The sequence below is a fragment of the Papaver somniferum genome, unplaced genomic scaffold (assembly GCF_003573695.1).
Source record: "Papaver somniferum cultivar HN1 unplaced genomic scaffold, ASM357369v1 unplaced-scaffold_83, whole genome shotgun sequence".
NCBI classification, from domain to species: domain Eukaryota; kingdom Viridiplantae; phylum Streptophyta; class Magnoliopsida; order Ranunculales; family Papaveraceae; genus Papaver; species Papaver somniferum.
In genome coordinates, this window is record NW_020651304.1 from 3,096,055 (window position 1) to 3,109,067 (window position 13,013).

General features: G+C 38.0%; 1 protein-coding gene across 1 annotated transcript; it reads left to right on the forward strand.

Moving 5' to 3' along the window:
• The first annotated feature begins 407 nt into the window (after positions 1-407).
• On the forward strand, positions 408-998 carry LOC113345780. The gene has a single exon (XM_026589454.1). The coding sequence runs from the start codon at positions 408-410 to the stop codon at positions 996-998; it is 591 nt and encodes a 196-aa protein (XP_026445239.1).
• The last annotated feature ends 12,015 nt before the right edge of the window (positions 999-13,013 follow it).

Sequence of the window (13,013 nt, forward strand, 5' to 3'; positions counted from 1 at the left end):
CCACAAAATAAAGGTACGGGAAAGAAGGAATGGGTTGAGAAAGGAAAAAAGCCTCGTTATGAACCAAAAGTATACACGCCATTGAACGCACCCTTAGAAGAAATTTTCAAGGAGGTGGAGAAAAGAAATGATATCCGGTACCCAAAGACCCAAGGAATAAAATTTGACGAGACAAAGAACCATCCCGAGTTCTGCCATTATCATCACTTCAGAGGGCATTCAACCAATGATTGCCGAGAAGTGAAAGACATAGTTCAACATCTGATTTGGGATGGATATTTTAGGCAGTTTATCAAGCAAGTGGCGCCAGTACCCGATGGTCAAGTACATCAAGTCGGGGTACTCAGTTTTTATGCAACTCCATTTCACATTCATTAACACAAGGTTTAGACCTACGCTCAAGGACTATGACGAGGATTCAAAAAAGGGATCGGTCGGGAAATGAAATCTTTAATGTGGCCAAGACATTGCCCATGGAGGAGTGGATGATGCAGCCGATCACGTTCTCAGCCAAAGATGTCCCGGTGAATGGTCAAGCACATGGGGCTCCGCTAGTTATCACCCTAATTATAGAAGAATGGGGAGTGAAGATGATCCTAGTCGATAATGGAAGCTCTGTAGAAGTTCTTTTCTATGACACTTTCAAGAGAATGCAACTATCCGATGATGTATTGATCCCGTCAACCTATAACATTTATAGCTTTAACAGGACGGTGACTATACCAAAAGGAGAGGTCACATTGAGAGTCTCAGACGGAGATGATTACTTGGATACTCTTACTACCTTTTATGTAGTAGATTTCGTGTCACCATACAAAGTGATCATCGAGAGACCCTGGATAACGGGCATCAAAGGAGTCGCTTCTGCATACCATCAAAGGCTAAGATTCCCGACTTACAAGGGTGTGGTTGAGGTTGTAGGGGATCCGCAAGCCGCTAGACATTGTGTTCAGATGGATATTCAGAAAAACGAAGATAGGCGAGCAATATCACGTTGAAACAAAAATAAAGCTAAAGAAATCAAAGTCGGTCAAGAGCTAGAGAAGATAATCACACAAGATGTTATGTCATATGAAGCGGGAGAGGATAAGGTTGCATAGCAATCAAAGGAAGCAACACCAGTCGAAGATCCAAAGTCGAACTTCACATCTCTAGAGTAACTCAGAATATTAACTTGGGAACAGAGGAAGAGCCGAAGCTTGTAAAGATCGGGTCGTTGTTATTAGAGGAAGAAGCGAATCGGTTAATAAATCTAATGAAGGAACACATGGATGCATTTTCCTGGAAAATGCACGATATGGAAGGTATCGATCCCGATGTATTTTTTCACCACCTAATAATCGATCCGAAGTTCAAGCAAGTCCGACAGAAGATGTGTAGGATTGCACCTGAGCTGCAAGCGGCAGTGGAAGTAGAATTGAAGAAGCTATAATCATCAGGAATCATACGAAAAACACAATATCCATTATGGATTTCGAACATGGTAATAATACCTAAGAAGACCGGTGGGGTCCGAATATGCATCGACTTCAGCGATTTGAACAAAGCCTGCCCGAAGGATAGCTTCCCCCTCCTAAATATCGATCAGCTTTTGGAGTCAATCGTGGACATAAAGCGATATCGTTAATGGATGGATACTCGGGATACAACCAAATCCCTTGGATCAGGAGGATCAAAAAAATACATCTTTCTTTACTCTGAGAGGGCTCTATTGTTATACCAAGATGCCATTTGGACTAAAGAATGCTGGTGCAACATATCAGAGATTAGTGGAAGACGTGTTCGAAGATAAGATCCACGAAACGATTGAGGTGTATGTAGATGACATGTTGGTCAAAAGCAAAGTTGCAATTGATCATATCGAAGACCTTCGGAACATCTTCCAAACAATGGGAAAATAAAAATGAGAGTGAACCCACCAAATGCACTTTCTGGGTGACCTCGGGTAAATTTCTGGGATACATCGTTACGGATCGAGGAATTAAGGCAGACCCCGATAAGGTGACAGCTATATTGGATATGCCATCATCAGTGATATTCAAAGATGTACAAAAACTAAACGGGTGTTTGGCAGCCTTAGGGCGCTTCATCTCACGATCGTCAGATAAGTATAAAGACTTCTTTAGAACTTTGAGAAAAGGAGAAAATTTCAAGTGGAACGAAGGAGTGTGAGGAAGCATTTCAGAAAATTAAACAACATCTCGTGAGTCTACCCGTGATGCAAAGACCCGAACCCGAAGAAGTACTCACTCTATCTCGGAGCTACAACATGTGCTATCAGTGCAGTACTGGTCAAGAATGTCGGAATGGAAGAAAAATCGGTATACTTCATTAGTAAGACCATGAGTCCAGCAGAGAAGAAGTATACTAAAATCGAACAATTAATACTCGCATTAGTATTTGCAACACACAAACTACGGACGTACTTTCAGACACACAAAATTAGGGTGCTAACAAAATCCTCTATCGAATCGGTGCTAGACAGCTCAGCTAGATCGGGATGAATATCCAAATGGAGTGCTCAAATCAAACAGTTTGATGTCTTCTATGAAATGAGAACAACAATCAAAGCACAAGCGATAGCGGATTTCCTTGCTGATTTCCCCTAGGAGAGGAGGAAGAAGTAGAGGATATCCCCGGTATGGAAGAAGATTGGGACGACCCTTCTGACCTTCTCGAAACTTGTAGCCCAACATGATGGTAGGTGTTGATTAACGGATCAACAAAAAAAGATGACTCGGGACTGGGGTTGGTCTTCACAACGCCGAAAGGGAAGAAAATAGTCAATTCTTTCAGACTGGAATTCGAAGTAACTAACAATGTCACCGAATATGAAGCGGTAATACATGCTATACGACTAATTATAGAATTTGTGCTTAAGGAAGTAAGGATTACTAGTGACTCACTGATGGTAGTTCGGCAAATTAGCAGAATACATCGCTCATGACCCGATACTTCAGAAGTACTGGAAATTGACGAAATTCTACATCGACCAGATTCCCAACATCAAGTTTCGACACATATGTAGAAGAGACAATCATCACGCGGATGCCTTGGAATACATCGTGTCTATGTTACAAACCCGAGTGTAGAAGCTATACGAATCGGGAGGTTATTGGCTCCATCACTACCAAATGAAGGAGATATGGGGGTGTAAACGACGACTGCTACAGCCGATAAATATGAAGCGGGAGATTGGAGAAACCCAATCCACCAATATCTAGAGTCATGAGTACTACCAAAAGGGCGATCCCAAGCTAACAAAATTAAAAGCAAGCAGCAGGCTACGAGCTTCGGGAAGGCATATTATACAAAAGATCATACTTGGGACCATTGTTAAGGTGTTTGAGAAAAGAGGAAGGACATTCGATCTTGAACGAGTTACATTATAGCGGCGCGGGTAACCATAGCTCAGGATGCAGCCTATTGGAAAGAGCTAAAATGATGGGATATTTCTGGCCCTATATGAATGACGATGCAACGCACATGAAAAAGATATGTGATAAATGTCAGAAGTTCGGGAAGAAAATACATGCACCATCCATATCCTTTGAAAAAGTGGGGGTACAACAACCTCACCCAATATTTCGCTTAACAATCTGTATGGACTAACTCCAATATACTTTTAAGAGAATCAACTAGACAGTCAGACTCAATGTTAATAAAAAGTATATCAAAGAGTTGTATCTCAATTTTTCGATTCAATCCTCACTCAAACAAATAGAAATCAGCGAGCTTGATTGAATACAAGAGAAATAACTTGAACGGTACCAAAGACCAATGTTCTAGGATCAATCAATTTCAATCAACAACCAAAGGTTGGATTTACCAATTGATCGATTTAACATACAACCTGTGATATTTCAATTATATAACAAAATATAATGCGAAAAAGAAATAACACAGACACCAGAAGTTTTGTTAAAGAGGAAACCGCAAATGCAGAAAAACCTCGGGACCTAGTCCAGATTGAACACACACTGTATTAAGCCGCTACAGACACTAGCCTACTATAAACTAACTTCGGTCTGGACTGTAGTTGAACCCCAATAAATCTCACACTGATCCAAGGTACAGTTGCGCTCCTTACGTCTCTGATCCCAGCAGGATACCACGCACTTGATTCCCTTAGCTGATCTCACCCACAACTAAGAGTTGCTACGACCCAAAGTCGAAGACTTTAGGAATAGATAAATTTGTCTCCAACAGAAATACCTACAAGTTTTGTCCCGTCTTTTGATAAATCAAGGTGAACATGAACCAAATGATATACGAACTTATATTCCCGAAGAACAGCCTAGAAATATCAATCACCTCACAATAATCTTAATGGACTAGCGAAAAAAGATATTGTGGAATCACAAACGATGAGACGAAGATGTTTGTGACTACTTTTCTATCTTGCCTATCGGAGAAATTAATCTCAAGCCAATCTTACGATTGTACTCAAATACGATAGAGACAGCAAGATCAGATCGCGCAACTAAAGAGAAAATAGTTGGGTCTGGCTTCACAATCCTAATGAAGTCTTCAAGTCGTTAACCTACAGGGTCTCGAGAGAAACCTAAGGTTAGAAGATAATCGACTCTATCTTATACAACTAGTATCACACAGGAGGTGTGGGGATTAGATTTCCCAATTGCTAAAGTTCTCCTTTATATAGTCTCCAAATCAGGGTTTGCAATCTAAGTTAACTTGGTAACAAAGCATTCAATATTCACCGTTAGATGAAAACCTGATTAGATTCAAGCTAATATCTTTCAACCGTTAGATCGAACTTAGCTTGTCATACACAAATGAAATGTAACTTCATTTAGGTTTGAGTGACCGTACCTAAACGTGTACACTTAGTTGGTTCAACAATAGTTAAAAAATGGTTAGCCATATGAGCACTTTCATATCAACCTTATTCATCTTCACCATAACTAGTTCAAATGACTCAAAAGGACTAGTTAGAGAGTTGTTAAATTTCTTAGATCTCATAGAAGTATACAAGACACAATCGGAGCAAAAGGGATTTTGATTCACTCGAATCGATTCATGAACATTATAGCCACGGTTTGCAAAGATTGCATTCCTTAATTTAGAAATGTCTTAGTTCACGAATAAACCGTTTTTAGAAAATAACCCACTTAAGTACGCATACCGGTGCGCATACTTAAGTACTCGGATTGAGCTTGTTTTTGGTTCACAAACTCCATCAGAAACTCATGGGATGTGAACTTCCGACAGTACGCGTACAGGTACGCGGATTTAGTTCCAGTAAAGTACTCATACTTTGGTTCAAGGATTTTGGATTTACACAAGTATGAGTTCACATACAATGTTTATATCCATTCATGGTTATATATTCTAAACTCTCATTTCAATCATTGAAACTTTCTTAGAGGATGTTATATAGTTGTTATTCACAAATTATTTTTCATCAAAGAGATTTTCAAGTTATTGAAATGATCAACATGACTTTCGTCACGAGTAAAGATGAACTTGGCCAAAGCGAAAGCTTACCAACACATATTTAGAGAAATAGATAAGCGAGATAAACTCGGCTCGAAATAGCAAATGTGTATAATCGAAGTCTATATAGCAATACGACTTTTGTCTCAAGATATGAGATATAATAGATAGACTTTGAGTGATAGATAAGTTCAAGTCTCCACATACCTTTTTGTCGATGAAGTTCCACCAGTTCCTTGAGTAGTTCTTCGTCTTTGCATGATGAACGCCGTGGAGTCTAGAGATCAACTACACTTACTATCCTAGTCCGAGACTTAGCTATAAGTAGACTAGAAATCAAGACTTATAGTTTTGTCAACTAAACTTGACAAAAAAGCTTGAGAACGCTTGCGAGTTCCACCGAGAAGTGCTCTAACAATCTTCCCCCTTGTCAATTTTAGTGACAAAACTATCAATACATATGGAATACAAAATAAATAAACTTTTCAGTTTCTCATCCACATGCTTGATCTCCTTGGTTCTTCAACATTACTCGAAAATTTCGTTACTTCCAAGTATTCCAATGATTCCAAAGGTATTCAATTCAGCATCATCGTTGTTGAAGATCCGTAGCCATAACAATGAGAAAACAATAGCTCCCAATCATTGTTATATAGTGTCATAGTATTATTACACAACATCAAAGTTCAATTGTACCACAACTTCGACAATGTTAGAGCATAGCTCGGTTGAACCCACCAAGCGTTGGTATGTCAAGTTTGGTTGTCATATTTTAGTGAACCAAAACTCATTTAAAGAGTCGCTTGATTATATACTAGAGTCAATTTCGTAGCTAGAAAGTTACTAGTGAAAAAGCGGGGGTACAAAACCCACACCCAATATTTCGATTAGCAATCTGTATGGACTAACTCCAATATAATTTCAAGAGAATCAACGAGACTTAATCTTAATAAAGTATATCAAAGAGTTATATCTCTCTTTCTCGATTCAATATTTACTCAAGCAAATAGAAATCTGCGAGTCTAATTGAATACAAGAGAAATCACTTGAATGGTACCAAAGACCAATGTTCAAGTATCAATCAATTTCAATCAACATCCATAGGTTGGATTTCCCAATTGATTGATTCAAACGCACAACCTGTGATATTTCAATTATAAAGATAAACAATATAATGCGGAAAAGAAATAACGCAGACACCAGAACTTTTATTAATGAGGAAACCGCAAATGCAGAAAACCCCCGGGACCTAGTCCAGATTGAACACACATTGTATTAAGCCGCTACAGACACTAGCCTACTACAAACTAACTTCGGTCTGGATTGTAGTTGAACCCCAATCAATCTCAAACTAATCCAAGGTACAATTATGCTCCTACGTCTCTGATCCCATCAGGATACTACGTACTTGATTCTCTTAGCTGATCTCACCCACAAGTAAGAGTTGCTCCGATCCAAAGTCGAAGACTTTAATAAACAAATATGTATCATACAGAAAAGTCTACGGTAATAGATAAATTTATCTCCCACAGAAATACCTACGAGTTTTGTTCCGTCTTTTGATAAATCAAGGTGAACAGGAACCAATTGATAACCCGGACTTATATTCCCGAAGAACAACCTAGTATTATCAATCACCTCATAATAATCTTAATCGACGCGGCGAAAGAAGATATTGTGGAATCACAAACGATGAGACGAAGATGTTTGTGATTACTTTTATATCTTGCCTATCGGTGATATCAATCTCAAGCCATAGTTACGATTGTACTCAATACGATAGAAACAGCAAGATAAGATCACACAACTACAAGAAAGTAGTATCGGTCTAGCTTCACAATCCCAATGAAGTCTTCAAGTCGTTAACCTACAGGGTCTTGGTAGAAACCTAAGGTTAAAGGAGAATCGACTCTAGCTTATACAACTAGTATCACACAGGAGGTGTGGGGATTAGGTTTCCTAGTTGCTAGAGTTCTCCCTTATATAGTTTTTCAAATCAGGGTTTGCAATCAATGTTAGCTTAGTAACAAAGCATTCAATATTCACCGTTAGATGAAAACCTGATTAGGTTCAAGCTAATATCTTTCAACTGTTAGATCAAAAACTTAGCTTGTTACACACAAATGAAATGCACGTTTTAGGTTTGTGTAACTGTACCCAAACATGTACATTTGTTGGTTCAACAGTAGTTAACCAAATGGTTAGCCATATGGGCACTTTCATATCAACCATATTCTTCTTCACCATAACTAGTTCAAATAACTCAAATGAACTAGTTAGAGAGTTGTTCAATTGCTTAAATCTTAAAGAAGTATACAAGACACAATCGAAGCAAAAACGATTTGATCTACTCGAATCGATTCATGAACTTTATAGCCACGATTTGCAAACTTGCATTCTTTAGTTAATATAAGTATAAGTTCACGAATAATCGTTTTTAGAATATAACCAACCTAAGTACGCGGACCAGGTACGCGGACTTAAGTATCCGGAATAAGTTTGTAAATAGTTCACAAACTCCAGCAGATTTTCTCGGGAAGAGAACCTCCGAATGTACGCGGACTGGGTTCGCGGACTCTGTTCCGGTTTCCTGAACATCAAAGTACACAGACTTCGGTTCAAGGAATAAGGACTTATACAAGTATGTGTTACCACACATTGCTTATTTCCAACATTGGTTATATAATTTAAACTCTCATTTCAATCATTGAAACATTCTTAGAGGACGTTATATAGTTGTTATTCACAAACCATTTTTCGTCAAAGCCATTTTCAAGTGATTGAAACATAACATGACTTCCGTCACTAGGTAAAGATGAACTTGGCCAAAGCGAAAGCTTACCAACACATAAGAAATAGATAAGCGAGATAAACTCGGCTCGAAATAGCAAATGTGTATAATCAAAGTCTATATAGCAAAACGACTTTTGTCTCAAGATAGGAGATTGAGTAGATAGACTTTTGAGTGATAGATAAGTTCAAGTCTCCACATACCTTTTAGTCGATGAAGTTCCGCCAGTTCCTTGAGTAGTTCTTCGTCTTGTATGATGATCGCCATGGAGTTCTTGAGCTAAACTACACTTTCTATCCTAGTCCGAGACTTAGCTATAGTAGACTAGAAATCAAGACTTATAGTTTTGATCGCTAACATTGACAAACATGCTTGAGATAGCAACGCATGCGAGTTCGACCGAGTAGTGCTCTAACAACTCCCCCTTTGTTGATTTTAGTGACAAAACTATCAATACATATGGAATACAAAAATAGATAAATAAACTTTTGTAACTCTTCTTCCACATGCCTAATCTTCAACATTACTCGAAATCTTCGTTACTTCCAAGTACTTCAATGATTCCAAAGGTTGTAAGTTTAGCATCATCGTTGTTGAAAATCCGTAGCTATAACAATGAAAAAACAAGAATTCTCAATCATTGTTATGCAGTGTCATAGTATTATTATACAAAATCAAAGTTCAATTGTATCACAACTTCGACAACAATACTATGGTTATATGTATCACTCCTTCTTAGTCAATACTCCATCTCACATGGAAACCACCCCCCCTTACATAATGATCAGAAAACCATATGTATTTTTAGTGTGAACTACACATTAATTCTCCCCCTTTTTGTCAATAAAATTGGCAAAGGTACGAAAACGGGATCCTAATGAAAATTTCCATAGAGACATTTCATGACCAAAAGTAAACACATATCAACTTATTTAGATGCAATCATATAGCCGAAGATAAATGCTTTCATCAAGGAGTTTATAAAAATACAAGATAACTCCTATAATATTCCACAGCCGCACTCCCCACAAAGATTTGGCAATTAAGCACAAGTTCAGTTAAGAACTCTCCCCCATAAAATGTCATTCCCGAAGGAACAACAAGAGCGACCTTAATTTCATAAGAAAAGAAGGATTTCTTTGGACATAACAAATCACATACGAATATGAATTTGAATCCAAAAATACTCAATTAGATTAACCACAAGAGAACCCATAATTAATCTAATCGGAATTGCTCAACATAAGAGAACTTACGGAGCCTCACAGTATATACGTAAAATATGGATCAGGGAAGATCAATACTGCGGAGTAGACAAGGATTCATTCTATTTTCCATCACTATTTGCACAATGACATATAATAGACATTAATCCTCGTAAACAAAAGTTCATCCTATCTTCCATATTTTTCCTTACAAGATGAAGAGGCTTAAGGTAGCTATCAAATTATGGAACCAGCGGATTTTTGGCAATGTGAATGTTCGTTTGAAGCAGACACAGTTGCGCCTTGAAAATGCTCTCAGAATTTCGGATGAAGATCATTCTGATGAGTCCAAATTTAATACTGCCAAGGATGCTCTTGTTGAGGTCCAAGGTATTCGTAACCAACAAAACATTATACTGAAGCAGAAGTTTAGAAATAAATGGCTGTTGGAGGGGTCCAGTAATAATTCTTATTTTCATAACAGCATAAATATTCGGAGGGGAAGAAACATAATTTCAGAACTTGTTTCTGATGATGGTAGTGTTATTTCTGATAGTGCTTTGCTATGTGACCATATTGTGAACTATTATGAGGCTAAATTCAATGGAGATGACACAATTATTGATGATCTTTTATTTGATTATGAGAGACCTTCAATTACGGCTGAAGAAAGTGGTATTATGGATGTTATTCCTACCCTTGATGAAATCAAGGAGGCGGTTTTTGGTTTGGTTGCTGATAGTTCTCCGGGTCCAGATGGGTTTTCAGGTTGTTTTTATCGGCATTGTTGGGATATTATTCAACTTGATTTGACTAATGCTATTATTTTTTGTTGGCAGTCTAAAACAGTTCCAAGTGGAATTAATTCTAGCTTGATTGTTCTTCTTGCTAAGGTGCGTGGTGCTAATACTCTACGGAATTTTAGACTGATTGGGCTCAGTAATTTTTTCTTCAAAATCTTTACTAAGATTTTAGCTACTAGGCTGGGTAGTGTTCTTGGTAATTTGGTTTCGGAGGAGCAAGTGGCTTTTATGAAGGGGAGAAATATCCATGAGAATATTAGTTTAGCTTCGGAAATGGTTAATGAACTCAAAATTAGGCGTAAGGATGGTAATTTGGGTTTGAAGCTAGATAGTTCACAAGTTTTTGACACAGTGAGCTGGTCTTTTGTTTTGGAGGTTTTTCGAAGATATGGTTTTTCTGAAGATTGGTGCACTTGGATTCATCATATTCTTCAGTCGGCTCGTACCTCTATTCTCATAAATGGCAGTCCTGAAGGTTTTTTCAAAATCAATAGGGGCTTGCGCCAGGGTGATCCTCTTTCTCTTATTTTTGTGTTAATTGAGGATGTTTTGAGTAGAAATATTTCAAAACTTTTTCAAAATAGAGAGATGATGTATATGGTTACTCGTAATGGTATTTCGCCTACTCACCTTTTCTTTGCAGATGATATCATGATTTTCTGCAAAGGAAACATGCATAGTGTTACAAATATGGTGAACCTTTTGGAGCGGTATAGACAGGCCTCAGGGCGAACTGTGTGTCGTCAAAATTTACTTTGGGGGTGGTTCCTTGGATCGTCGTCGAAGTATTGCTGATTTTTTGGGTATGGTTATAACTACTTTCCCTGATCGGTATTTGGGAGTAAAGATCATGCCTTGAGCGGTGAAGTATGCTCACATTAGTAATGTGGTGGATAAAATTAAGGATCAACTCACGATTTGGAATGGTAAAACTCTCTCTTTTCATGATAGAGTAGTTCTTATCAATTCAGTTCTTTCTAGCTATTCAATTCACAATATGGCAATTTATAAATGGCCAAAGAAGTTTATTCAGCAGTGTGAGAGGGTGATAAAGAATTTTCTTTGGTCGGGTGACTCGAATTTATCTCGTTCTGTTGTGGTTGGTTATGATAAAATTTGTTGTCCTTACAAAGAAGGTGGTTTGGGGATTCCTAATTTGGAAGTTCTAAACAAGGCTTTGCTTATCAAACTTTGGTGGAATATCAAATACTCTTCTAAATCCTGGTCTCATTTTTTGGAAACAAACTTTACGTATAGAAATGGCAAGTTTAAAGAGTATGGTGTAAATTCAACCATTCATGCTGGTATGCGTTGGGTTTACAAAGTGGTGGATCAGAATACTAATTTTCTTATAGGAGATGGCAGAATGACTTCACTTTATTATGATATATGGTATGGTGAAAAGAGTATTTCTGATGTTTTGAATCGCACAGACTTAGACAGGCAGGCTCGTGTGGGTGATTTGATTCAACAAGGCTCTTGGCTGATCCCGGAGGAGCACATGGAGCATTTTCTTTCTGCAGGTGTTGACGTGAACAACCTACCTAGGCTGCATATGGGAAGTGACAGAAAAGTTTGGATGCCGGACTTCAAGGGTAATTTTTCTGTTAAATCTGCTAAGGAATTGGTGCGTACTAAATACATTGTTATGGAGGGGATTAGCTTGCTTTGGAATTCAGCTGTTCATCCAAATTTAGCTTCTCAGGGGTGCTTGCGCTACTTTAGATAAAGTTAAAAGAAGGCTCAAACATTCTTTTCCGAACAAGTGCATGGTGTGTAAATGTGATGAGGAGTCTTTGGAACATGTTTTATAGTCGTGCAACTTTGTTGTTCAGGCCTGGCTTTGGATTTCTGGTATGTTTGGTTTAAAGCCTCACTCTAATATAGTTATTTCTTACAAGGAAGCTAAGGGTCGTAGTAGAATTATCAAGGAATTATGGCTTGTGGCGAATCTGGTGGTAAGGTCTGAATTATGGTTCATTCGTAACAAGTGTGTGTATGAAAAACAAACAACAAATTTACACTTCTTTAAACAACGTGTATTTAAGCTTATTCATGAGTACTCTTATCGGCTGAAGAGTTTCATGTACAATTCAGTTGAAGATGTCCGTATTTTGAACCTTTTTAGAGTTGCTCATAGAAAGGTGAAGCATGTGGAACCTGTTCCTTGTTATTGGCAGCCTCCTGAGAGCAATGAATTACTTCTTTGTTGTGATGGTGCAGCTCGTGGTAACCCGGGTGTAGCATGTGCTGGAGTTGTAGCCAGAGATGCTGATTACAATATGCTTGGAGCGATGAGCATTGGACTTGGTATTACAACCAATTATTTGGCAGAGATGTATGGCATAATTGTTGGCTTGGAGTGGGCGAGACAGTGGGGTTTTCAGCGAATTCTTATTCGTTCAGACTCTACCAGTGTGATTAAGGCTTTTGAAGAGAATTATATTCCCTGGTTTGTGCAACAGAGATGGTTGGATGTGCGTCACTCTTATGATTCAGTCCGCTTTACTCATACTTTTCGTAAAACTAATTTTTCAGCGGATCAAATGGCTAAAAAGGGGTGTTCTTTTGATAATGAAGTGGGAATGCACTATGTTGGGCGTCCAAATTTTTTGAGTTCAATAGAATATCCAAATGTGGAGTATTTCAGATTTAAATAGTTTATGAGTTTTTTGAGGTTTTTCTGACCTCTTTTTCTTGTAAACTACTTGTAAATTTTGTTATCATCTTTAATACAATTTTTTGACTTATCAAAAA